At 49.9% G+C, this 25,116-nt stretch overlaps 1 protein-coding gene across 1 annotated transcript in view; it reads right to left on the bottom strand.

Annotated features, from left to right (window-relative positions):
- Nucleotides 1-2,790: 2,790 nt before the first annotated feature.
- FBXO31 (F-box protein 31) overlaps nt 2,791-25,116 on the bottom strand; it is a 29,840-nt gene continuing 7,514 nt past the window's right edge. Inside the window, 11 exon segments of the mRNA XM_048515528.1 lie at nt 2,791-6,048; nt 6,563-7,811; nt 9,541-9,675; nt 9,677-9,897; nt 10,684-10,837; nt 13,148-13,257; nt 14,582-14,656; nt 16,190-16,357; nt 18,324-18,400; nt 22,366-22,452; nt 23,373-23,444. Of these exon segments, the coding sequence (XP_048371485.1) occupies nt 7,589-7,811; nt 9,541-9,675; nt 9,677-9,897; nt 10,684-10,837; nt 13,148-13,257; nt 14,582-14,656; nt 16,190-16,357; nt 18,324-18,400; nt 22,366-22,452; nt 23,373-23,444 (1,322 nt within the window). The 3' untranslated portion in view covers nt 2,791-6,048; nt 6,563-7,588.

The following is a 25,116-nucleotide window of genomic DNA, read 5'->3' on the forward strand; positions in this document are numbered from 1 at the left end:
AGGTGGGGTGTAAATCCAAACTCTTCTTTGGCAGATGCTCCCCCTACCCCACTATCAGGCCCCTCAATCCGTGGGGACCCCACTCCTCCTGCAAATGGGCAACATCAACCACTAGCCAGGAAAGTTTCTTTGAACGCAGTGGTGGTCAGTCCCTCCTTCTTTCTCTTCTTTCTTTACTTGCGCTTTAGCATTGATTGGCCAGTTCTGTCCCTGAGACTCAAGGAGCAGCAGTGGTGTAGGAGGTTAAGAGCTCGTGTATCTAATCTGGAGGAACCGGGTTTGATTCCCAGCTCTGCCGCCTGAGCTGTGGAGGTTTATCTGGGGAATTCAGATTAGCCTGTGCACTCCCACACACGCCAGCTGGGTGACCTTGGGCCAGTCACAGCTTCTCAGAGCTCTCTCAGCCCCACCTACCTCACAGGGTGTTTGTTGTGAGGATGGGAAAGGGGGGATATCAATCCAAACTCTTCCTCTCCTTCTTCAAGGGGGATGCATGTGTGGTCTAAGGCCATTCAGCTGACTCGCTTAAGAGATCTAATAAGGCCTGCGGTAGATGTGGGGTTGCAAAAATTAGAAAAGTGCACAACAGCAGACATCCCGTGTCTCACACACAGAGACACACTTTTAAAATTAGGACACTTCTGCTAATTCTGTCCCAGCCAACTGCACAGAGAATTCACAGGTGGAAGGTATATGGCAGGACTCACACCTTTGCACCCCAGCTTCCTTTTTTGACATGAGAGAATTTACACTTGCAAGACTCATGATGAAGTTCACACCACCCCAACTGCTGATGGAGGGACATGGCAAGGGATGGTGGGAGCCCAGCCCCCCTTTGCACCAGTGTGGCTACAGCTGTGCCGTGCATGATGTGCCTTCTCGGTGGTGGCCCCCATCTTGTGGAAATGGCTGGCCCAAGGAGGTTGAGCCTGCGCCCGCTCGCCCGGCTTTCCACAAGCTATGCAATACTGAATTATGCAAGAGGACTTTTCTACGTGTTTTAATATTTTAATTTACAGTGTTACAGTAGTTAATAGTTTTATTGTATTTATTGTGCAATTGTATATGTATTGCCTTACTGGAAACCGCCCCCCAGCCCGAAAAGGGAGGGGGTAGTATAAAAATGCAAATAAATAAATAACAATGGAGAGCTGGCTTCAAGTCCCTACTCAGGCCCAAAACCTAGTGGTTGACCTCCCACTTGGCCTAGCCTACCTCACAAGGCCGTTGTGAGGATTAAAGAGGGTGTGAGAACCCTGTGTACCAGCTGGATCAACCCTAGAAGAACAAAGGAATAGGAAAAGTCATAGTCCCATCATGGCTGCCAACAGAAGAAATTTCATCAGCCAGTAGCATTGGTAGTTCAGAAATCAAGTTAGTCCATGGAGGTGGGCGTGGGGAGGGGGAGAACGGGAAGGGAGAATCCATCCCCATTTAGAAGAAAGGGAAGTGTTTGGATTTATACCCCACCTTTCTCTCCTGTCAGGAGACTCAAGGTGGCTCACAAGCTCCTTTCCCTTCCTCTCCCCACAACAGACACCTTGAGAGGTAGGTGGGGCTGAGAGAGTTCAGAGAAAACTGTGACTAGCCCAAGGTCACCCAGCAGGAATGGAGGAGTGCGGAAACACATCTGATTCACCAGATAAGCCTCTGCCACTCAGGTGGAGGTGTGGGGAATCAAACTCAGTTCTCCAGATTAGAATCCACCTGCTCTTAACCACTATGCCCAGCTGCTTCTTGCAGTTCTCAGTAGGAGACCGCCCCCTGCTGGATGCCATTATGGCTACAGAGAATAACAAAAGGAAATGGCCCTGGTTGACTAGGGACCCTGCAAACTGGCAGTCGGACCTCCCAAACAATCCCACAACAGCTGCTTGCCACCCAGTCCCCTTCAGAAGAGTTTGAGTGAGTCTGGGGCATAACTGAGGCCGGTTAGTTCAAGCCCTTCCTAGCTTTTACCGTAGGCTTATCCAAAACCCTAAAGTGAAGCCTAAAACCCAAGCGAAACAGACCTAGGATGCTTCTCTGCAAAACCTCCAATCCAGGCTTTTGATGAGCTTTGAAAGGAAGCCCAGCTCCAAGCCAAGATGAAGCTTGATGTCAGGTCTAGGATTCACTCAATCACAGACTCTGGGATTTAACACTCAGTAGCCTTTATTGAAACAAACACCAAACCCCTGGCTTCTGCAAAGCCAGATCTAAAGGTCTCCCCAAATGCTCATAGCTTTATTACCTCTGCTATCCACTCCCTCCCTTGCCCCCAACTACGTAAAGCAAAAGCGGGGAAAGGGAGGAGAAAGCGAAAGTCCTTTTCCAAGGGCGAGGGAAAGATAGGGAGCCGTCTGGTTACCCCTCCCTTTGCGGAGAAGGCCAGAGGTGCCTCTGTTATCTACTGTTGAAGCAGAGGGAGTAAGAGAGAATGAAGGAAGACTCAGAAACCCAAAGAGGCCCCAGATATCAACCACACACTGACACTTGGCTCATCCCCTTTTCCTCAAAAAGAAGTGTGGTCAGGGTAATACTAATGTAGTTAGAGATGAAGATTGGCCATGCTGGCAGGGGCTGATGGGAATTGTAGTCCATGGACATCTGGAGTGCCATAGGTTCGCCTGAGGTATAAAGGCTTTCCCCGACACCTGCTACCTGGTCCTTTTAAGTAAAGGGGCTGCCGAGAACCGAACCGGGGACCCCCTGCATGCCAAATTGATGCTCTGCCACCGAGCCACAGCTTGGGTAGAAGAGAAATTGCCACATTTCAGAAGGTCCAGAATGATAAAAAGAAGTCTCGTGTTCTTAAAATCGTTTTTTTATTTTTTATCGTTGGAAATCAGAAAAGGGTTCTTGGGCGACAATAAGCAAACAGGAACGATGGAGATGGGAGCGCGCTCGTCTGGAATTCGGAAAGCAGCCCCATCTTGGCTTCCTGAACCAAACCCTGGCCTTTGCCACGGACAGCACGGCCCGTGGGCAAGGTGGCAGGAAAGCCAGGGGTGGGGGAGAGCACACAAGGCCCCCTCGCTCATCCTCCCCAGAGACCACCCCCACGTCATTCACACTGCATCATGCTTCAAGTGACTTGACTGAGAAGCAGCAACAGATAACAGAACAGATGGATTCATCCTGGGATCTCCTGCAAACCGCACCACACATGCACACGACAGGAACAGACAAAAGGAATTTCCCACACCCAGGTCCGGCACGACAACACTGGCATTTGACGGGCCGATGGAGCCGCGTTTCAAAAGAGGGCTGCCGTCCCCACGGAGAGAAAGGCAGCGCACCTTCTGTTATAGGCAGCTGAAGGCTGACCGCGTGGAACACGCTCGAAGCAAAACGTGTCCGGCCCTCCTGAAAGAAAGCGCAAGAAAGTGATCTAGCATTCCTCCAGCATTATGCTTGCCTCTCCCATTTACACACCAGATCCAAATTGCAAGCTCCTCCGAGTAGGAAGGTGGCGCTTTGCAGCATAATGCAGGTATGAAAGAGCCCACCCTCTCTCGAATCCTGATCCTTTTGCCAAGGGCCATGCGCACTAATGCCACACTGCGATGACTGAAACACAAACACAAGATATGGCAAGACTGCTAAAGAGGGGTGCTTTGCAGAGAGGAATGGACGGGAATCTCAGTGGCTGGCACGCCTATACTCCACCCATACAGAACCCCCCCCAACAGTGCCCTTTCATTTCCCCCTTTAGGTCAACAAGGGGTGTTCGGTGGAAACAGAGCTACAGGCAGAGCAAAACAGACATTCCCCCTCTAAGAATCTTCTCTTGCTGGGATTCCATAGAAGCCCCAACTCCTCCCTAGCGTACTGATGGATATTAAATATTGTTAATATTTAAGAACAGTAAACAAGTAAATAAAACTGGCTAAGCCAAGGTGGTGTTTTCCAGTGTAGCCCTACGTGGGTCATCAGGCAAACTCAGTTCAGAACTGGTTCGGATGCCAGCTGGGCAGCAGAGAAGCAACTTGTCCGGCTGCTAAGAGCTACCGCAAGCTACTCTCACACCCAAACCTACAAAAATCACAGGATTCACCTGAATCCATTCCCGCCTCGCCCCCAATCAGGGCCTCTGGGATTTTGTCCACTTCACTGCGGATGAGCCTAAAATCACGCAGCCCTCTTTCTTTCGACACAACTCCCCTGCCCAGAAAACCAGTCTGGAGATACTCGCATGTCCACTTTCAGGAGATCAGAATTTTTAGAAAACCACTGCATTTCCTTTGTGCTGTTTCTGCCAGATAACCTGCTGCTGCATGGAACCTGCAGCGCCAGACAGCTGGGCCCACTCTCCAAAGCAAAGTGAACAACAGCTAAGGGGGCAAGAAGGCCAGCCCCTCCCACCACCTGCCCCACAAGCTGCACATTTCAGCTCCTTGCTGCCTCCATGTGTCAGATCCTACCAATATTGCAAATGCTCTGTTGAAGAAAAGTTCCAGCAACCCCAACGCTGCGGTGCAGGGACTCGCTTGGAACACACTGGAATTTTCTAGGAGCGTCTCAGTAGCTGTGCTCTGTGGGATCCAAATCAGAGAATGAAATGTTTTTAAAGGTCTCCAATCAGCACCAGAGATGAGCTATTATCTGAACAGACGAGTCCTCGCCAGAAGGCCAAGTTGGCACCAAACTTGCACGCCCCATGCCTGGAGCAGGCGGCATGGAATCTGACGTGCCCATTCATATGGGTCTGCCCCCTCCCCCTCCGAAGAAGCTCCGTCACAGAAATCCACCTGGCTTTAAAACAGAACCACCTCCGCACGTCAAGAGACAGTCAGCCTACGGATGAAGCTTCCACACAAAGTCCCTCTGGCCCTTCAATAAGGTAAAGCTTACCTGACCAAGTGGCTCTACGATAAGGTAAAGCTTACCTGACCAGCTGCAGAGAGCAGCTAAAAGCCTCTTTCCAGCAAACTGAGAAGCCCGCCCACCCACCTCCAATCCAGCCAGTCTGTAGCAGCCTCACTTGGGTTTACTCAGAATGTAAGAGCTGTGGGGCATTGAATGGGAAGTTCTCTTCTGCATTACCTTTGAGGCTCCACACCTGAATTGAAAAGAGTGACTCTCTTCCTTTCCTTCCGTCTGTTTCATCCACCCACGTGCTTCCTGAGAACTTTCAAACCTCAGGTTCCACTGTTCCCATCATCCCCTCTTATCTCTGGTTAACCTCCCCTTTCTTCCCACCTCCCCCATCCCTGCCCTCAATTTCCCACTCACCAACTTATTTCACTTGAGCGTTGCAGGCTGCCACATACTACCGATTCGGCTGCACAGTACATGTTGCACCACAGCCCAGCACAAGATGGATTTACTGCTCTATGTGCAATAAGAGACCAATTCAACCAAGGGCTATGCTGGAACTGCCGGACTACACTCCTCTGACATGAAAATAACAGCTCTTCTCACTAGACACAGTAATAACTACATATGCGGTTCACGACAGTGACGATATCACCATGGAGGGGAGGACAGATTCTTCTTCTTCTTCTTCTCTAAGTCCAGTTCAGTTCGAGAAGGGAAATTGCCTTCGGGTTCCCTTGTACAAGCCTGCGCTTTGGGCAGGGGGAGGTCTTGATAGGGGGTCTTTCGCCAAAAACTGCCGAAGAAAGCTGCAAGGCACAAGATACAAGAACGGCAGTGGAAGTATTGCTCTGGTAGGGAGTGGGTTGGTTGACTCGGACAATCGTGTCACAGGCACAGGCCAATCAGAACTTGGACCTCCTTCCTTTCCTGATTCCCCATTTTGAGAACTGTTGGACTTGAATGTTTTTTGCAAAGGATGAGAGACTTATTAGGGTCTTCAAGATGAGCTGACAAGCACTCCAAAACAACAGCAGGAGCCACAGGGTGCAAACAGCCAGGGAGAAGAAAAACTATTGCGAGAAGATTCCGCCAATCAGACGCATGTTTGTGAACTCCAAGTGCTTAAAAGAGGAGACGAGACTAAAGGGGAACTCCAGCGGGGCGAGAGGTCCAAGCTGCCTGCAGTAGGTGTGGAGGAAAGGGGGGGTCTGAGGCCCCCCAGGCACTGGTTGCATTTCACAGTGTCTGCACGGAAAAAGAGAGGCTACAGCTACAGGAAACGTGCGACTAGGGTGGGATCAGAATATAACCGGGCCTGCTGAACACCACCACCACCACCCAACGCTGCTGCCTTTTTAAGTTCTGCAGCACCTTGATGCTTGCACGCACGAGCGTTACAGCCCGTGACTGAAGAAGAAGAGTTTGGATTTATATCCCCCCTTTCTCTCCTGCAGGAGACTCAAAGGGGCTTACAATCTCCTTGCCCTTCCCCCCTCACAACAAACACCCTGGGAGGTAGGTAGGGCTGAGAGAGCTCCGAGAAGCTGTGACTAGCCCAAGGTCACCCAGCTGGCATGTGTGGGAGTGTACAGGCTAATCTGAATTCCCCAGATAAGCCTCCACAGCTCAGGCGGCAGAGCTGGGAATCAAACCCGCTTCCTCCAGATTAGATACACGAGCTCTTAACCTCCCACGCCACTGAGCAGCTCTGCCGCTCCCAACAGTTCGGAGGGAGCAAAGAGACAACATATGGACTCACCCAGTTCAAGAGGCACGTGTGGCTGATTTGGAAGGGAGAGGAGAAGCGAGTGACCGTCTTCCAGAAAAAGGATCTGCCGCTCCAAGCCACTGGCGGCTGCATCACGGCCGCTGGGTCTGATCCGGGTTGCAGGTGACGGGGGTGGGGAGAAGCCCTTTCTGCCCAGTGTCCCGAGGGCCTCCTTGCTCACCTCTTGTCTTCTTTCTGAGACAGCAAGCAGAAGACAGAGAGGGCAAAGGGACCCCCAGAACAGGGCAAGAGACCCCAGCAGCTGCTCGCTCTCCCACTTGAAGCAACATGCCGTGTCTTCCTGTCTGGCCCTGGCAAGTGATATAGCCATGCAAGGTTTCAGTCTCCTGTTTACGTCGGGGAGGGGGGAAATGAGTGGGGGGGACAGAGCTAGTTTCAACTCTCTTTATAGATAAGTGGCAGCTCAGCCTTTGGAAAAGCGATCACAAATTCTAAAGCGATAAGACGTTTGTTCGGAAAACGTCGCCCAAACCGCAGCTGGCTTGACCAGGGAGAACAACCGTGGTCTGTTAGTTTAAATATACACTCTCGAAAAAAACCTACCCCTCAATTATTTACATGCCTGCCAAAGCAGCTGGTCTTATTCTTCCCACTCAAACGCCACCCTCAAAAAATAAAATAAAAGACGCTCCACAAACATGCTCAGCAGCGCTTGGGTGGGCTGCCGTCCAAATATACAGAGCTATATTACAAACTATACATAACAGGCTGAGGAAATATAGTTAGTGCTCTAAGGCAGGGGTGTCCGACTCTGGCTCTTCAGATGTTCATGGACTACAATTCCCATCAGCCCCTGCTGGCATGATCAATGTCAGCAGGGGCTGATGGGAATTGTAGTCCATGAACATCTGAAGTGCTGGAGTTGGACACCCCTGCTCTAAGGGATGTGTACACATTTCGGCAAAAAGTCCTTCCGGGCGAGGAAGTGCATGCTGTCTGCCGTACGGAGGGAGGACGGGAAAGCCGCCTCTTCCTCCGGCATCCGGGCAGCTCCCATCACGACGTCAGCAGCTGAATGTTTTTCAACATCTCGTCAAAAGCTTCCCGGGAGGGCGCGTCCGCGTTCTGGAAGGCGACCTTGATGCGGCTGTAGAGGCTGAACGACTGCAGCTCCAGCCAGATGAAGCCGAAGCGGTCGTCGTCGAACAAGACGAAGACGCCGGGGGTCCTCTCGGGACTGGTGAAGCCGTGGCCTGCAATGAGTCCGGTGCCGTAGAAGCTGGGTAGACAAAGAACAGCAAGAAGGCAATGAAAGATCCTTCCCTGTGGAATGGCAGCCTCAGCTTGACAAAAGGGAGGAAGAGAGGAAGAGTCTGGATTTATATCCCCCCTTTCTCTCCTGCAGGAGACTCAAAGGAGCTGACAATCTCCTTGCCCTTCCCATCCTCACAACAAACACCCTGTGAGGTAGGTGGGGCTGAGAGAGCTCCGAGAAGCTGTGACTAGCCCAAGGTCACCAGCTGGCGTGTGTGGGAGTGTACAGGCTAATCTGAATTCCCTAGATAAGCCTCCACAGCTCAGGTGGCAAAGCTGGGAATCAAACCCGGTTCCTCCAGATTAGATACATGAGCTCTTAACCTCCTACGCCACTGCTGCTCCACATAGCTGCACATTAGATACACGAGCTCTTAACCTCCTACGCCACTGCTGCTCCTAAGCTAATACCTGCCCTTCACTAGCAATGCTTAGAGAGACAGAAGGATCAAAATTATGCACAGGAGACACCCAAGGCTCTCTCTGCCGTGCCTCACCAGCTCTGCTGCTCCTGCTCCACTGGATGCTAATTCTACCACTTTTTGGTTTCCCATCAGTTCTAAGATGCCTCTTGCATCCATAGCGTGTTCTAGCAGGTGAGCACGTCAGGTTGTTACTGGAGAAGAAGACTCCGCATGGTTAAGAGCAGTGTTAAGCCTCCACAGCTCAAGTGGCAGAGCAGGGAATCAAACCCGGTTCTCTAGGTTAGAGTACACCTGCTCTTAACCACTACACCATGCTGGCTCTCTAAATTGGGCTTCTACATAAACGAGACTCTAGGCCATAGGTGTCAAACTCACGCCCCTCCAGATGTTATGGACTACAGTTCCCATCATCCCCTGCCAGCATACTGCTGGCAGGGGTTGATGGGAACTGTAGTCCATAACATCTGGAGGGCCACGAGTTTGACACCTGTGCTCTAAGCAAATACCCCACCAAAGTGCAAACAGGGTTTACGGTAGTTGGGCTAGCCCAGACAGTCCAGTTCAAAGCAAAGGGCGTTGACCAGGGGTCCCCAAACTTTTTAAACAGGGGGCCAGTTCACTGTCCCTCAGACTGTTGCAGAGCCGGACTAAAAAAAAAACTGTGAACAAATTCCTATGCACAAATGACTGTAAAAATGTTTGATTTCACCTTTCAGCCTTTCTGTCATGGTCTATTTTTAGAACAGTGACCAAAGTATGTCAAGTACAGGGTGGGCTCCAAATATTGTTGGGGAGGCTGTGGAATACCTTCCCCTGTAAAAAAAAAGCAGAACTTTCCCAATGAAACATTCCATCTAACCCAGGATCAGGTATCTTCCTGGGGTCTTTCTTTCCTCCTAGCAGCCAGCTGCAGCCGACATTAGCCAGCCTGGCTGATGCCAATGGGAGGAGAAGGAACAGAAAAGCCTGAGAGCAACACATGGAGTAGCTGAGAGGAAGGGCAGAGCAGGCTGCTGTCACACAAGGTTCCAACTCTGGGTCAGAAAATGCAATGGAATTGCCATCGTAATCAACAGCCGTTCAGCCGGTTCCTCCTCTCCCTCGAGCCCCCACTGCACATGAATGGAGCCATCGCCACCATGCCTGGCGGGCCGGATAAATGCCTTCAGGGGGCCACATTTGGCCCCCGGGCCGTAGTTTGGGGACCCCTGGCATTGACGCAGGACGCAGACTGAAGCTGAAATGCACTAGCTGGTGAGGAGCACTTACCACGCCCTGCAGGTCCGAGGATAGTCTTCCTTCCTGGATGCAATGCCCCCTGGCAGGACAAAAGGCTGCGCAGGCTGTGCGGGGGGGGTCCTGGCCTGCCCCCCCTGCTCCAGAAGCAGAGGCTTCGGCCCAGTCTTCTTCCTTCGGGGAGGGCCCTGGCTGAGGCTGAGCCTCTTCATCCGGCTCCTTGCCCTCTTCTTCTTGCAGCTGCTGCTCTCGCCTCACCTGCTCTTGCACCTCCAGGACGATACGGGAGAGCTCGCTGAGGTTGCTGAGGCTTTCAAGGTCTGGCAGACGGATGGGATGAGCCAGCTCTATCTCCACGGTCTGCTGGCCGGCTGGGATGTTGGGGTCGCCCTGGAGAAAGCAGAGCCAGGAAGAAAGCAGAGCCGTTTGCTATGAGAGGCGCCGCATGTCGACAGCTACTCTCTGTGGCGCTCAACCGGCTCTGCTGACCTTTTGTAAGGCTGACAATTCCTGCCTCTCCCTTCTATTCTGTTCCTGCTCCTTTCACTATGTTTCTTGTTGAACAGTTTCCTCACCCTCCTCTGCTTCCCTTCTACGAGGAAGCCCACCTAGAATCATAGAGTTGGAAGTGACCCCAAGGGCAGGAACACACAATCAAAGCACTCCTGACAGGTGGCCATCCAGCCTCTCTTTAAAAACCTCCCAAGAAGGAGACTCCACCACACTCCGAGGTAGTGCATTCCACTGTCGGACAGCCCTTATTGACAAGAAGTTTTTTCTGATGTTGAGGTGGAACCCGTCACTCCTGGTCCTGGTCTCTGGAGCAGCAGAAAACAAGCTTGCTCCCTCACCAACATGACATCCCTTCCAATATCTAAACATGGGTATCATGTCACCTCTTCACCTTCTTTTCTCCAGACTAAACATCCCCAGCTCCCAAAGTCTCTCCTCGTAGGGCATGGATTCCAGACCGCTACCAAAAAAGCCTTTTCTAGACCTCCTGCTACCTGTACACTCCTTCTTCCCCAACACTCACACCTTTCCTTTCATTATCTTCCATGAGTCTCTCTTCTGGGCCACACAACCCATCCCCTTCCACCCATTTTTCCTTTCCTCCTAGTGAGCAATGAGCCTGTGACCCCAGCAAGCAGGGCAACTGTTTGACGAGACACTCACTGTTATTTTGGTTCCTTTGGCCTTTTTCCCGTGGAAACTGAGCATGACTATTTCCAGGCCGTGGCTCCCATAGGTCCCCTTGAACAGCCCCGGCTTGATTAGATCATCGGGACCACACGGGGGGAGGTAGATGCGCCTGTACGTCAAACAGTTGCTGAAATGGAAAACAAAACCACAGGTCCATGTATACAGGCTCAGAATCAGTTCAGCTGTATTTCGTTTTTCAGAATACAGAACTAGCTGCATCTCAACATTTAAAACAACATAAACACGCCCTCCAAACCCATCCTTCTATTATTTCACAAACAATGTAAACCTGGGGTGTTTAAAAAGGAAACAGGGCTATACTATAACACAGTGGTGGCGAACCTATGGCACGGGTGCCAGAGGTGGCACTCAGAGCCCTCTCAGAGCCCCCCCCCCCCCGACATACACACATCTAGGCTGGCCTGGGCCTCTGGGCTCAATTATTAGCATTAAACCTAAGACCTTGTTTTGGGGAAGCAGTGTAGGTAACACTGTTAAGCGCTGTTAAACCCCACTGATTTTCATGTGAAGCACTAAAGCGCGATCCTTTACCTGGGAGTAAGCTTGGTTGCTGGCAATGGGACTTGCTTCTGAGTAAACCCTCCTAGGGTTGTGATTCACCCATTGGAAGAGTTACACGGTTGCTTCAAAGCAAAGCCACTGACTACCACCAAGCTTACTCCTGAGTAACGCACGCCTCTGAGCTAACCGTTTTTTCTTAACTAAAACCTCAGTATTCAAGTTAAATTGCTGTGTTGGCACTTTGCGATAAATAAGTGGCTTTTGGGTTGCAATTTGGGCACTCGGTCTCGAAAAGGTTCGCCATCACTGCTATAACAGAATGGTTCAGAAAGTTCTTCATAAAAGGGAAAGAGATTGCGGACTATATCACAAAGTACAGGATGAACGATCTGTTTTCTGTATGTATTTCAATGCTGCCATTGAGTGATTTTGTATTCTGACATAATACCATATTTCTGCATTGTATCTGCACTCTGTGATGGATCTAATATGCTAACGGTTATGTAGATTTCTGTATAGCTCCTATGAGTCATCTCATGATAATGATTTCACCTACTTACCCTGCATAATCTGCTTTGAGTGTTAGTGAGAAAGGCAGATTATAAACACAGTAAGTAAATGTATTGTCGAAGGCTTTCACGCAGGAATCCTGGGTTAGGTTTCGGGCTGTATGGCGTGTTCTAGTTAGCATTCTCTCCTGAGGTTGGCCTGCATCTGCGGCTGGCATCTTCAGATTATCAGATCCTCTGAAGATGCCAGCCACAGATGCAGGCGAAACGTCAGGAGAGAATGCTGCTAGAGCACGGCCATACAGCCCGGAAACCACACAGCACGACAGTAAATAAAGTTTCTTTCCTTCTTGCTTGGGGAAGACACCCTCATTGCATAACAGTGGGATCTGGGACCAAGGATTCAGACCTCAAAGTCACCTGATAACCGCTACAGCACACTATCATGGCTAAGTGTCAGAGCTGTCTCTGGGAGAGGCAGGTTCAAATCCCCACTTATGTCATGGAGGCTCACTGGGTGACCTTGGGCCAGCCACTTACTAGCCTACCTCACATGGCTGTTGTGAGAATAAAACAGAAGAGAGGAGAACGATGTAACTGGATCCCCACCGGGGAGAAAGGCCAGGTAAATAGGAATTAAATAAAGTTAAGGAGCAAGGACAACGGGCACCATCGGGAATTCACTATTAATTCCCAGTGCTCCCCCCCCCCCCCAATCTTCACTTCTAAACAACATGACTTTACTTCACTAACCTGGATAGCTTTGAAAGGGGCTTGGACAGATTTATAGAGGGGAAGTCGATCTATGGTGACCAATCTTGACCCTCCTTGATGTGAGATTGCAAATGCCTTAACAGACCAGGTGCTCTGGAGCAGCAGCAGCAGGCCATTGCTTTCACATCCTGCACGTGAGCTCCCAAAGGCACCTGGTGGGCCACTGCAAGTAGCAGAGTGCTGGACTAGATGGATTCTGGTCTGATTCAGCAGGCTCTTTCTTATGTTCTATACCAGGGGTCTGCAAGCTGCGGCTCTCCAGATGTTCATGAACTACAATTCCCATCAGCCCTTGTCAGCATGGCCAATTGGCCATGCTGGCAGGGGCTGATGGGATTTGTAGTCCATGGTCATCTAGAGTACCGCAGGTTGCAGACCTCTGTTCTATACCCTCCCACAACCACTCTAGTTCTTGCCAAAAAATCCCAAGCCACCAAAACCCCTGACTGCTGGGAACAGATTGTTGCGATAAACAGGTATTCACGTACGGACTGACAGATACAAAAAAGCACACATTTGCCCGAGTGCGGGTGTTTTCTGCTTTCTTGCATCATTTCCTCTGAACTCAGCCTCAGTTCTCTTTCTTGCTGTCAGATTCAGGATCCCCAAAACTATCCCTCTCACCCGCTTACTCGTATTGACTGGTGTAGATGAACTTCATCAAAATGAGCTCCTGCATGTGTTCGTGGAAGATGTCTTCCAGAGTCCGCCCCCACTCCTCTCTCAGCCACGTCCGAAATTCCTGCAGGCACCAAATGGCAAGAAGCACGGCCTGTCAATCACAGCTGCCACAGCACCAACAGAAAAGCAGGGCATGAATGAATTAAATACATAAAGGTAAAGAGCACGGATGAGGGGCATCTCAGAATTGACACGTGGTCTTATTCTTTCAGTAACCATTGGGCTCTCACCTCCAGTTCAATTTTGCTCACAGAACTATAAACACCAGGGCTGTTTCCGCACGGCCACGGTGGGGGTTGGGTCGGCGTACATGACGCCGACCCAACCCCACCGGGACCATTCGCACGAACAGTCCCAGAAACTACTGGGATGACGGCGCCGCGCCGTCGCCCGATCGATGTACCTTCCCTGCGACCGTCCGGCACGTCGCCGAGGCCAGGGAACATGCCCCCCTGCCCTGCACGACCACTCCGGAGTCGCAGGGCAGGGGGGCGTGTCCCCCGGCCTTGGCGACGCGCCGGATGGTTGCAGGGATGGTAAGTTGATTTGGAAAGGGGGGAAGGATGGCGCCTTCCAACCACTGCCATTCGCACGGCAGCGGTTGAAAGCCGCTGTTTCCCAAAAACCTCGCTCGGGGAGCAAGGTGGGAAAATGGCAGCTTCGCGCTGCTGGGGAGGCGCGAGGGCGGTGCGGCAGCGAAGCAGCTGCGCCCCCCATGTGACCAGCTCCCTGGGGACGGCGTTTTTGCCCTCCCCAGGGCACTGTATTCGGCCCATGCAAAAAGGGCCCAGGAGTCTATGGGGGAAGAATAGGCCTCAAACTGGCCCGTTTACAAAGCAAAACGAAGAAAAATAGGTATCATTTAGCAAAAGCAACCGAAAAATTCAGAATGACAGTCTCCTTGCTGATCCCCGTTCCTTCCTGACTTATGATTCAAAGAGCAGCTTACACTATAGAGAGCACCTGAATATAGAAGCTGCAAATGACCTTTGGCTTGCAAATGCAGGTGCAGGGAAAGTCCAGGCACTGAAAACTTTGCACAACAACTAAACTCTGGCCTGTCAGCAATTTCTACTCAGAGATAGAAGCGCCGGTCATTCCTGATCATGCATTTGATGTGAGATTTCAGGGAGCTGGCATGACTTCCTATTGTTTCCCCCTGGCATCCAGAAAGCCACAGCATTTTGAAAGATATGGTCCCCAAACCAAATTTACAAATACTTCGGGATTATTACAAGGGCCATCAGAGCGTGGGGGCCTGTTTTAGCTCTTCGATGCTGGACAACACTGAATGCTTCCAAATAGTCTGAACCAACCATAATCGCAGGATGTCCTGCGCAGCTCTCAGGTTTTATTGCACAAACTCTTGACAGGACCAAGTTTACCTCTTGCCTTCCTCCTGCCATGCGATGATGGTCTGTTTGGTTGCACTTGGTTGAAAACTCGTCTTTTTTCACAATCTGTAAAACATTGAAGTACACGGGAGATATGAAGCAAGCCCCTAATGAATGCAGAAAAAAAGAACTCGTGAAGGGTGTGATCTTCCACCCAAACCCCCTTTAAATTTATTGCTGGCACCGAGGAACCTGAATATGTCTCAGACACCCAAACTGCTGCATTTCCACTCTGACAAATGATCTTCAAATCTGTAAGACCTACAGAAGTACAGTGGATTTACACAGCTCGATCTGAGTTCAGTAGCACCTCACAGACCCAACAAGATGTTCAGGGCATGAGCTTTCAAGAAGGGATTAATGAGTTCTGACTCTGAAGCTTTCATAAGAACATAAGAAAGAGCCTGCTGGATCAGACCAGAGTCCATCTAGTCCAGCTCTCTGCTACTCACAGTGGCCCACCAGGTGCCTTTGGGAGCTCACATGCAGGATGTGAAAGCAAGGGCCTTCTGCAGCTTTTGCTCCCGAGCACCTGGTCTGCTAAGGCATTTGCAATCTCAGATCAAAGAGGATCAAGATTGGTAGCCATAAATCGACTTCTCCTCCATAAATCTGTCCAAGCCCCTTTTAAAGCTATCCAGGTTAGTGGCCATCACCACCTCCTGTGGCAGCATATTCCAAACACCAATCACACGTTGTGTGAAGAAGCGTCTCCTTTTATTAGTCCTAATTCTTCCCCCCAGCATTTTCAATGTTCTAGTATTGTAAGAGAGAAAAATTTCTCTCTGTCAACATTTTCTATCCCATGCATAATTTTTCAATCATATCCCCCCTCAGACGTCTCCTCTCCAAACTAAAGAGTCCCAAACGCTGCAGCCTCTCCTCATAAGGAAGGTGCTCCAGTCCCTCAATCATCCTCGTTGCCCTTCTCTGCACTTTTTCTATCTCTTCGATATCCTTTTTGAGATGTGGTCAGAGTTCAAGGGTCAGAGTTCTCTCATCCCTTCTCAAAAATTAATACCCCAAAGTTCTTGTTTGAATTGAAGTCCTGGAGTTGAAGGAAACCTGGAGAGATTCCTGCCCAGATACACGCCAAAACTACATCGCTTCTATCCACATATTGAACTAGAAAGTGAAATCCATTTGTTGATTTATTGAAAAAGAAGAAGAGTTTGGATTTATATCCTGCTTTTCTCAGCTACAAGGAGTCTCAAAGAGGCTTACAAACTTCTTCCCTTCCCTTTTACAACAGACCCCTTGTGAGGTAGGTGGGGCTGAGAGAGTTCTGAGAGAACAGTGACTACCGCAAAGTTACCCAGCAGGCTTTGTGTGTAGGAGCGGGGAATCAAACCCGGTTCTCTAGATCAGAGTCCACCGCTCTTAATTTCTAAAGCATGTTGATTTCTAAGGTACTACTGGACTCAAATCTAGCAGTTCTACTGCAAACTAACAACTGTGTTTGGATTTACACATACTAACATGTAAGAGCCTCCAAGCAGCAAACTAGGTTGAAGTGACGTGCACACAGGTAAGAATACAAATGTTCTTTTGGCACCTGTGGCCACCTGAGCAGCAAGTCAGACAACAAGGGCAGCTTACCTGAATATGCCCATTGTGGGGGCCCTTGTGGCCGTACATACACTCGACTGTGGCGCTCTTCCTTTCCATCAAGTGAATCCTGAAGAGAGGCTTGAACCTCATTGGGTCATCCACGTGGGGGTCATGGGGAGGCAGATACATCCAGCCAATGATGAACAAGCCGTCTACCTGTCAAGAGTGCAATCAGAATCATCACTTTAAGCTAAGCACGCTTCCAAAATGGCGGCTCAATTCCGAGGCACGTGTGGTCCCTCTTAGTGTTCTCTGTCTCCGTGGGTGGATAATTACTCTCCAATAATACGGTTCCTGTTCAGCTGTTTGTTGCACATCGTTTGTGGGATGTGGGAAGGTTGTTGGCTTTCGAGTTCTCAGCTCTTCCTGCAAATCAACGGACCCCCCGGGCTCTTTTAGCTCTGGAGAGCAGCTGTACAGATGCCAGCGCCTCCAACTAATTAGGTGGAAGGCAACTCAAGTTGACAGCTCTTGTGTCAAGAGGAGGAGGAAGATCTGTTCCCTCGCCAGTTGTGAGGAACGCAGAACCGTCTCAGCCCCCTGAGGTCAGGGCTACAATCAGTAATCCCCCCTCCCCTCTTCGAAGCAAAGGCTGAAGGAAGATATTCTGAAGCCTGAGGCAGGAAGCCCAAATGGTTCCATCCCTCCCCTGCTAATTAATATTTTATTTATTTTATTTTTATTCATCTTTCGGTTTATAACTCGCCTTTCCCCGCAGGGCTCAGGACAGCAAACAAGAATATTTAAAAAAAATACGAAACACTTCGATCCTAAGAGCATAAACACCATAAAAACAGCAGAATGACAGTTACAATAGATGACAACAACCCAACCCCTTATATGTCCCCTGGAGGCCACTAGCAATGAAATTAATTCAGTTCAGACCCAGATGGCCAGATGTAAAAGCCTGCCAGAACAGCTCCATTTTCCTGGCCCTGTGGAAACAGTTCAAGTCCTGCAGGGCCCTGACTAGGGCTGTGGCGCGACCGCACTTGGAGTCCTGTGTTCAGTTCTGGTCGCCACATCTCGAAAAGGATATCGAAGAGATAGAAAAAGTGCAGAGAAGGGCAACGAGGATGATTGAAGGATTGGAGCACCTTCCTTATGAGGAGAGGCTGCAGCGTTTGGGGCTCTTTAGTTTGGAGAGGAGACGTCTGAGGGGGGGATATGATTGAAGTCTATAAAATTATGCATGGGGTAGAAAATGTGGACAGAGAGAAATTTTTCTCTCTTTCTCACAATACTAGAACCAGGGGACATTCATTGAAAATGCTGGGGGGAAGAATTAGGACTAATAAAAGTTAGTCCTTCTTCACACAACGTGTGATTGGTGCTTGGAATATGCTGCCACAGGAGGTGGTGATGGCCAGTAACCTGGATAGCTTTAAAAAGGGCTTGGACAGATTTATGGAGGAGAAGTCGATCTCTGGCTACCAATCTTGATCCTTCTTGATCTGAGATTGCAAATGCCTTAACAGTCCAGGTGCTCGGGAGCAGCAGCAGAAAGCCATTGCTTTCATATCCTGCATGTGAGCTCCCGAAGGCACCTGGTGGGCCACTGCGAGTAGCAGAGAGCTAGACTAGATGGACTCTGGTCTGATCCAGCTGGCTTGTTCTTATGTTCTTATGTTCTTATCTCTCTGAGGAGCCTGTTCCACCAGGTGGGGGCCAAGGCCGTAAAGACCCTGGCCCTCATAATGGTCAGCCAGATATCTTCAGGGCCACATTCCCATGTGGAATGAGTGAGGGAAGTTCTCCTGTGTTGTTTCTGCTCCTCTGAATGGGGGCTGGGCCGGGGCCTGCAGCAAACCAGACCCGTGTGCTTCTCACAGAGCCTCCCTCCCTGGAGTCCCCGATCCACCACCTCAGGCAGAATATGAAGCTGGTCTATCGTGCACCCAGTTTCTCCCCCCTGCTGCCTCTTCTTCACACAGGCTGAAGCCTGCAAATGACCCCTGTGAGCACACAGGGAGAAGAAGGCCCTGCTTGGAGTCAAAACTGGCGCCGAGCCTCAGCTCAAGAGCCTGTTGGTGCAAAGGAGAAATGGCTGCTTATGCACCAGCAAGACAAGCGGGACCGTCTCTGAGACTCAGCAACCCAAAGTTCAGCGCTCTATACTCACCACCACATTCAACAATCCCCCGTAGGGTCCGATGTCTGGTTGCCACAGCCCCAAGATGTGTCGGTATCTGTGCAGCACTAGAGAAGGGAGAGGAAGCAGAAGGTATCTGATGGGATGCAGGAGCACCAAAGAAAGGGAACGGCAAGGCAGCAAGGAAAAAACCGGGCACAGAACGTGCCCTAAAGCTACGATGGACTGGGTGTATCCTGTGCTCAAAGTGACAACGTTGTGCAGAGGAATTTGAATGTCTACACCAGTGATGGCGAACCTTTTTGAGACCGAGTGCCCAAATTGCAACCCAAACCCCACTTATTTATCGCAAAGTGCCAACCCGGCAATTTAACCGGAATACTGAGGTTTTAGTTTTAAAAAAAAGGTTGGCTCCCTCTTCCTCCCCCCCATCTGCTTGAGCGGGGGCCAGCCTGCTCTAGCCTCCAGCAAGTCCCGCATGCACCGCTGTGTGCCTCTCTAGGATCTCTGCCTCCTCTGCGCTCCCCCTTGGGCAGCAGCCACCCGGAGCACAGGCACCAGGCCCACTAGCCGAGTCCTCCCTGCTCACTGCAGTGCGCGCACGTCATGCTCAGTGGCCCAGGCCAGCCTAGATGTGTGTGTGTAGGGGGGTGTGCATGTGCCCACAGAGAGGGCTCTGAGTGCCACTTCTGGCACCCGTGCCATAGGTTCGCCATCACTGGTCTACACGAATTACACAAATTGACAACTTGCATAATTAATTATTTTGCATAAGGACTGTGAGTTATTCCACAGTCACATTCTCCTCCGACTTCACTCATGCTGCTCCTTTGAATTTTGGTCTGGGCATTCACTGCTTGAACAACACATCTTCCAAACCAGAAGGTTTCAAAAGCAAAAACGATCGGTCTTCTCAAAACTCTGAATTCTGCACCTAACATCGAATGTTGGCGCTGCCTGCACAGAATATACCCAGCTCCTCTGAAAAGGGTTAGCACTCCACAGCACAGACAGGTCCATTTGCCCTTACTGGGGATGGAGGTACGTGTTACCAAGAACAGGTGGGACACATCATGAGTCACAATCAAACAAAAACCAAAACCCATTGTGAGGATTTCATCAAGTACAGCTCAGCTCACTGGCAACGAGAAACAGGGCAGAGCTACACATTATGTGCAGTTTGCCATACCACATTTATTTTTATTAGTAAACTTAGAACGCAGCCACTAGGGCAGTTATTTGGAGTGGGCAGTTTTCCTGCAAGCTGCATTTACCTAGATGGGAGAAATACTATGAGATCTGAACATCATCACCAGAGGTGGAAAAGGCAGCTTTGGGGCAGCGATTCCCAGCATGAAAGTGATACAAAGGGAGAGAGTTCAGTCGCTCCTCTCCCTCTGTGTTTGTCTCTACCAGCAACTATGCTGTGCTTTGAAAAAGAAACACCACTTGAAAAACAACTATGAATGGAACTAATACGTGGTTCCACCGTAACTGTACCACTGTTTGCAGACCCAGAAGAAGAAGGAGGAGGAGGAGGAGGAGTTTGGATGTATATCCCCTCTTTCTCTCCTGCAGGAGACTCAAAGGGGCTGACAATCTCCTTGCCCTTCCCCCCTCACAACAAACACCCTGTGAGGCGGGTGGGGCTGAGAGAGCTCCGAGAAGCTGTGACTAGCCCAAGGTCACCCAGCTGGCATGTGTGGGAGTGTACAGGCTAATCTGAATTCCCCAGATAAGCCTCCACAGCTCAGGCGGCAGAGCGGGGAATCAAACCCGCTTCCTCCAGATTAGATACACAAGCTCTTAACCTCCTACGACACTGCTGCTGCAGACCCAGAAGAAGAAGAAGAAGAAGAAGAAGAAGAAGAGGAAGAGGAGGAAGAGGAAGAGGAAGAAGAAGAGGGGGGTTGGATTTATATCCCACCTTTCTCTCCTGTAAGGAGACTCAAGGTGGCTTACAAGCTCCTTTCCCTTCCTCTACCCATAACCTTGTGAGGTGGGTGGGGCTGAGAGAGTTCAGAGAGGACTGTGAATAGCCTAAGGTCACTCAGCAGGAATGTAGGAGTGCGGAAACACATCTGGTTCACCAGACAAGCCTCTGCCACTCAGGTGGCGGAGTGGGGAATCATATCGGTTCTCCAGATTAGAATCCACCTGCTCTTAACCACGACACCACGCTGGCTCAAAGGAGTCCTGGCAGTTTGAAGTGTCCCTGCCCAAGCAGGAGTCGTTTATTCGATTGCGCATCTTAATCCAAAATAGAATGAAGCCCCATGAGAGGGGGAGGGGGGGAAATGTCAGCAAACAAAACAGTAGCTGAAAATGCCCCCTGAGAAGCCAGACTCCTTTACCCCCATCTCCCTGCTACTTGCCCAGCTGACAAAGTCTAGCAGGTGCTCTTCGCAGATCTAATACTGGATTTTAAGCATGAGGAAGTCTCTCTTGGCCTGCTGGCAGCGATCAGAAATGTCTTCTGTGTTACAGGTATTAGACAACCAGCAAAACATCAAAACAAGAGACATGTGACATCCCAATACCCACAGTGAATTTCATTCTGTCCAGAGGCAGCATCGGCCTAAGAAGGCCACACGAGAGGTTCCTGAAAAGGCTCAGCTGCTCCACTCAGTCCTGACTGGTTTCTGCTGGGGCCGTTTGCAGACCTAGATCTTCTAGCACCGTGGTGGCGAACCTTTGGCACTCCAGATGTTATGGACTACAATTCCCATCAGCCCCTACAATTGGCCATGCTGGCAGGGGCTGATGGGAATAGTAGTCCATAACATCTGGAGTGCCAAAGGTTCGCCACCACGGATCTAGCAGAACCTTTTGTCCAGGCACCATTTGCTTACGGACACTGAAACCACTCTTGAACTCAACCTTCTTCCTAAGGTGCGGTGTCCCCAACAGGTGCCTGTGGGTGCCGCATTTTCTAGTACCTAAGTGTTTTTAGAAAGCGGGCAGGGTCGGGTGGGGCTTCTGCCCAGCAAGGCTCCCGATTGGCCACTGCAGATTTGATTGCTGTGCAGATTTTCTTAAATGCTTCTTTAGCGGCAGCTGCCAGCACAGCAGAAAGATCCGCACTGCATGGTCAAAGGTCAGCTGACTGGCTCCGCTTCCTATCGTGGCCCTTGCGTGGCAGCCATTTTATGGTTGTGCCCAAAATACTGTGTTGGAATCCCAAAGGGTGCCCACAGGTTGGAAAAAGATTGTGGACCCCTGCTGCAAATGTACCTTGCCCTTGTCTAATTCCATACCTTATAACTCCACAGCTGTGTGTGAGGATGTGTGTGTGTTTGTGCTGTCAAGTCACAGCTGAATTATGGAAAGCCCACAGGGTTTTCAAAGCAAGACACTTCAGAGCTGATCTGCCTTCCTCCATGTGGGTTAAGAACTTGAAGAGTTTGGATTTATATCCCCCCTTTCTCTCCTGCAGGAGACTCAAAGGGGCTGACAATCTCCTTGCCCTTCCCCCCTCACAACAAACACCCTGTGAGGTAGGTGGGGCTGAGAGAGCTCCGAGAAGCTGTGACTAGCCCAAGGTCACCCAGCTGCATGTGTGGGAGTGCACAGGCTAATCTGAATTCCCCAGATAAGCCTCCGCAGCTCAGGCGGCAGAGCTGGGAATCAAACCCGGTTCCTCCAGATTAGATACACGAGCCCTTAACCTCCTACGCCACTGCTGCTCTGAGAGAACTGTGACTGGACCCAGGTCACCCAGCAGGCTTCATGTGGAGGAGCAGGGAAACAAAACAGGTTCACCAGATCAGAATCTGCCGCTCCTAACCACTACACCACACTACCTCTCTGACTACCCGTACCCCATTGGCTTCCAGCAATTCACATTCCCGGCTCCCAGCACAAAAGATTCAATCACCGAAGAAAGGGGCAAACAGAGGGATTACTCGGCCACAGCCAGTTCCCACTAACATGAACCCGATGTTGAGATAATAAAATGCAGCAACCCAAACGGGGCAGGAAAACTTTGCTTGCCGGTTCAGTGGTAAAGGCACACTCCATGCAGGCTCTTATATATGCACAGGGCAGGAAAGCATTTGCAGAAGGTACATACGGCAGGTGTAAACATCTCTGTATTCCATGTGCTCGTAGTCGGGAAGGATTTTCATAAAACGCCCCGACTTCACTCGTGGATTTATACCTGAGCAGACACAGCAGGGCGAGCGTGAGAACTGCGGTCCCTCTCTTAGCCTCACACAACCAGCCAATTTCAAGAAGGATACTGACAAGCTGGAACGGGCCCAGAGGGAGGCGACCAAAATGATAAAAGGTCTGGAGTCCAAGCCCTATGAGGAGAGACATAGGCCCCTTCCGCACACGCCAAATTATGCGTTTTCAAACCACTTTCACAACTGTTTGCAAGTGGGTTTTGCCATTCCGCACAGCTTCAAAGAGCACTGAAAGCAGTTTGAAAGTGCATTATTCTGCATGTGCGGAATGAGCCTTTGGGAGCTGGGTATGTTTCATCTGGAGAAGTGAAGGTTAAGGGGGGACATGATAGCCATGTTTAAATATTTGAAGGGATGTCATGTTGAAGAGGGAGCAAGCTTGTTTTCTGCTGCTCCAGAGACTAGGACCAGGAGTCATGGGTTCGAGGTGAAGGAAAAGAGATTCCATCTACACATTAGGGAGAACTTCCTGATTGTACCAGCTGTTCAACAGTGGAATGCACTGCCTCAGAGTGTGGTGGAGTCTCCTTCTGTGGAGATTTTTAAACAGAGACTGGGTGGCCATTGCTCTAGTGTGCTTTGATGGTGTGTTCCTGCATGGCAGGGGCTTGGACTGGATGGCCCTTGGGGTCTCTTCCAATGCTATGATTCTACAGTTTTCCTTCCTGCCTGAAGAGAGGGGAGGCAAAATGGCTCCTAATCTTGACATTGTTGGGAGTGCCCTAAAGTGCTGAAACGAATCAAGCCCATTATAACTTCAGATAAAAATTCACGGCTATTAAACAGAGCAGGGATGCGAATCAAGATGCTTCAGTGACTCAAGTTAAAGATTCAGTGTAGATCTGTTTTCTAAAATGGAACTAGAACAGAACATTAAAAGCCAGGCACGTACGTTTGGCGTATACGTCTCGGCAGGACAAGCCCGTGATCTCCAGCTTCCGCAGGTTCTCACAGACACCGTATTCTGCAATTAGAAAGATAACTTCACCATCAAGTCATAACAGCACATCTTGATCTTTTATGTAATATTATCTGCAGCCCTGAGACTTTGAGATTACAGGACAACCATTTTTCCAGCGCCTTTCAATAAAAAGTCCCCAGAGCTTAAAGGACTTAAGAAAACACCTGCAAGTTTCCATATTTGCAAACGCTGATGCAGTTTTCCCACCAACTTCAGAAGAGCAGCAACAAATTATGGCCTATCATTTTTTTAGATGTAAAATATTTTAATGCCACCCTTCCACCTTGCCAGGGTCCCTAAAGCTGTGACCGTAACATTAGGACATTTTAACAATTAAAAAGACTGAACATTACAAAACAGTTCAATGAAAACACAAACCTACAACAGCAGCGTGAAGGGAACGAGGTAAGTGTGCCGACAAACGATGCAGAAAAACTAATTTTGGATTTCTTTCAAAACAGACGTTGTACAAAGCAATATTTATTGTTGAAGTGCATTTCTGAATGCTGGATTTAAAGTGCATTTCTGAATTTGCAAAGGAGTTAAAGTGCATTTCTGAAAATAATTTAGTAATGTTATACTGTTAGCATTCGGTGCAAGGTGATTGTATTACAGAGTTGGGTTGTGACCCTCCCCCCCCCCCCCTTGCTTTATCACCAGTCTGCAAATGTGGCAGGGTGCGGGTGGAGAAACTCTGCGCTGTCCCAACCCCTGGCTGGGGGAGCAGGCCGACGTTTCCCACTCCCGGGGCATTGTATGCTAGTGCACACAGTCTCCAGTGGGGGAAAAGCCCACTATGGTGCAGCCTGCTATGCTTAGCAATGTGCTAAATGTATTGGGCAGGGAGAACTGCATGAGATCTGGTGTCTGAGCAAGAAAGGAGAGTCCCTCCGCCATTCTGCAGCTGCTGTCCTTGCAACATGAGTGCACGTCACGTCATTATTTTGGAAAGTACGCAGCTTGACTTAAACCCCAAAAGAACACGTGCTCTTGACGCTTTAGAAGTTTGCTGCTTTGTTTTCTCGTGTGAGAGGGAGAGACCCACAAGTAAGATATTCTGCTAGGAAAGAGGCCGATGCCCCGGATCCCATCTTCTCGATTTCCTTCTCCTGAAGCTTCACATTTATCCTGAACAAAGTAAACTGGAAAGTTTATTTTTAAATATATATATATATATTTACATTAACTGGTTGTTCCATAAATTTATTGTCTACACTGCTGGTCTAAATGCACAGGAAGCTGGCTAACAAGTTACCCCTAAGCAGCAGTGGTGTAGGAGGTTAAGAGCTCGTGTATCTAATCTGGAGGAACCGGGTTTGATTCCCAGCTCTGCCGCCTGAGCTGTGGAGGCTTATCTGGGGAATTCAGATTAGCCTGTACACTCCCACACACGCCAGCTGGGTGACCTTGGGCTAGTCACAGCTTCTCGGAGCTCTCTCAGCCCCACCTACCTCACAAGGTGTTTGTTGTGAGGAGGGAAGGGCAAGGAGATTGTAAGCCCCTCTGAGTCTCCTGCAGGAGAGAAAGGGGGGAATATAAATCCAAACTCCTCTTCTTCTTCTAAAAAGCAACGCATGTATTTAAACGGCAATGGCTGACCCCATGCCAAGAAAACTGATCTCAGAATTCACCAGGCAGCTCGTGGCCAAGTCAGGTTCCAAAAAGATGGATCTCT

This window comes from Sphaerodactylus townsendi, linkage group LG14, assembly GCF_021028975.2.
Source record: "Sphaerodactylus townsendi isolate TG3544 linkage group LG14, MPM_Stown_v2.3, whole genome shotgun sequence".
In the NCBI taxonomy this organism is placed as follows: Eukaryota; Metazoa; Chordata; class Lepidosauria; order Squamata; family Sphaerodactylidae; genus Sphaerodactylus; species Sphaerodactylus townsendi.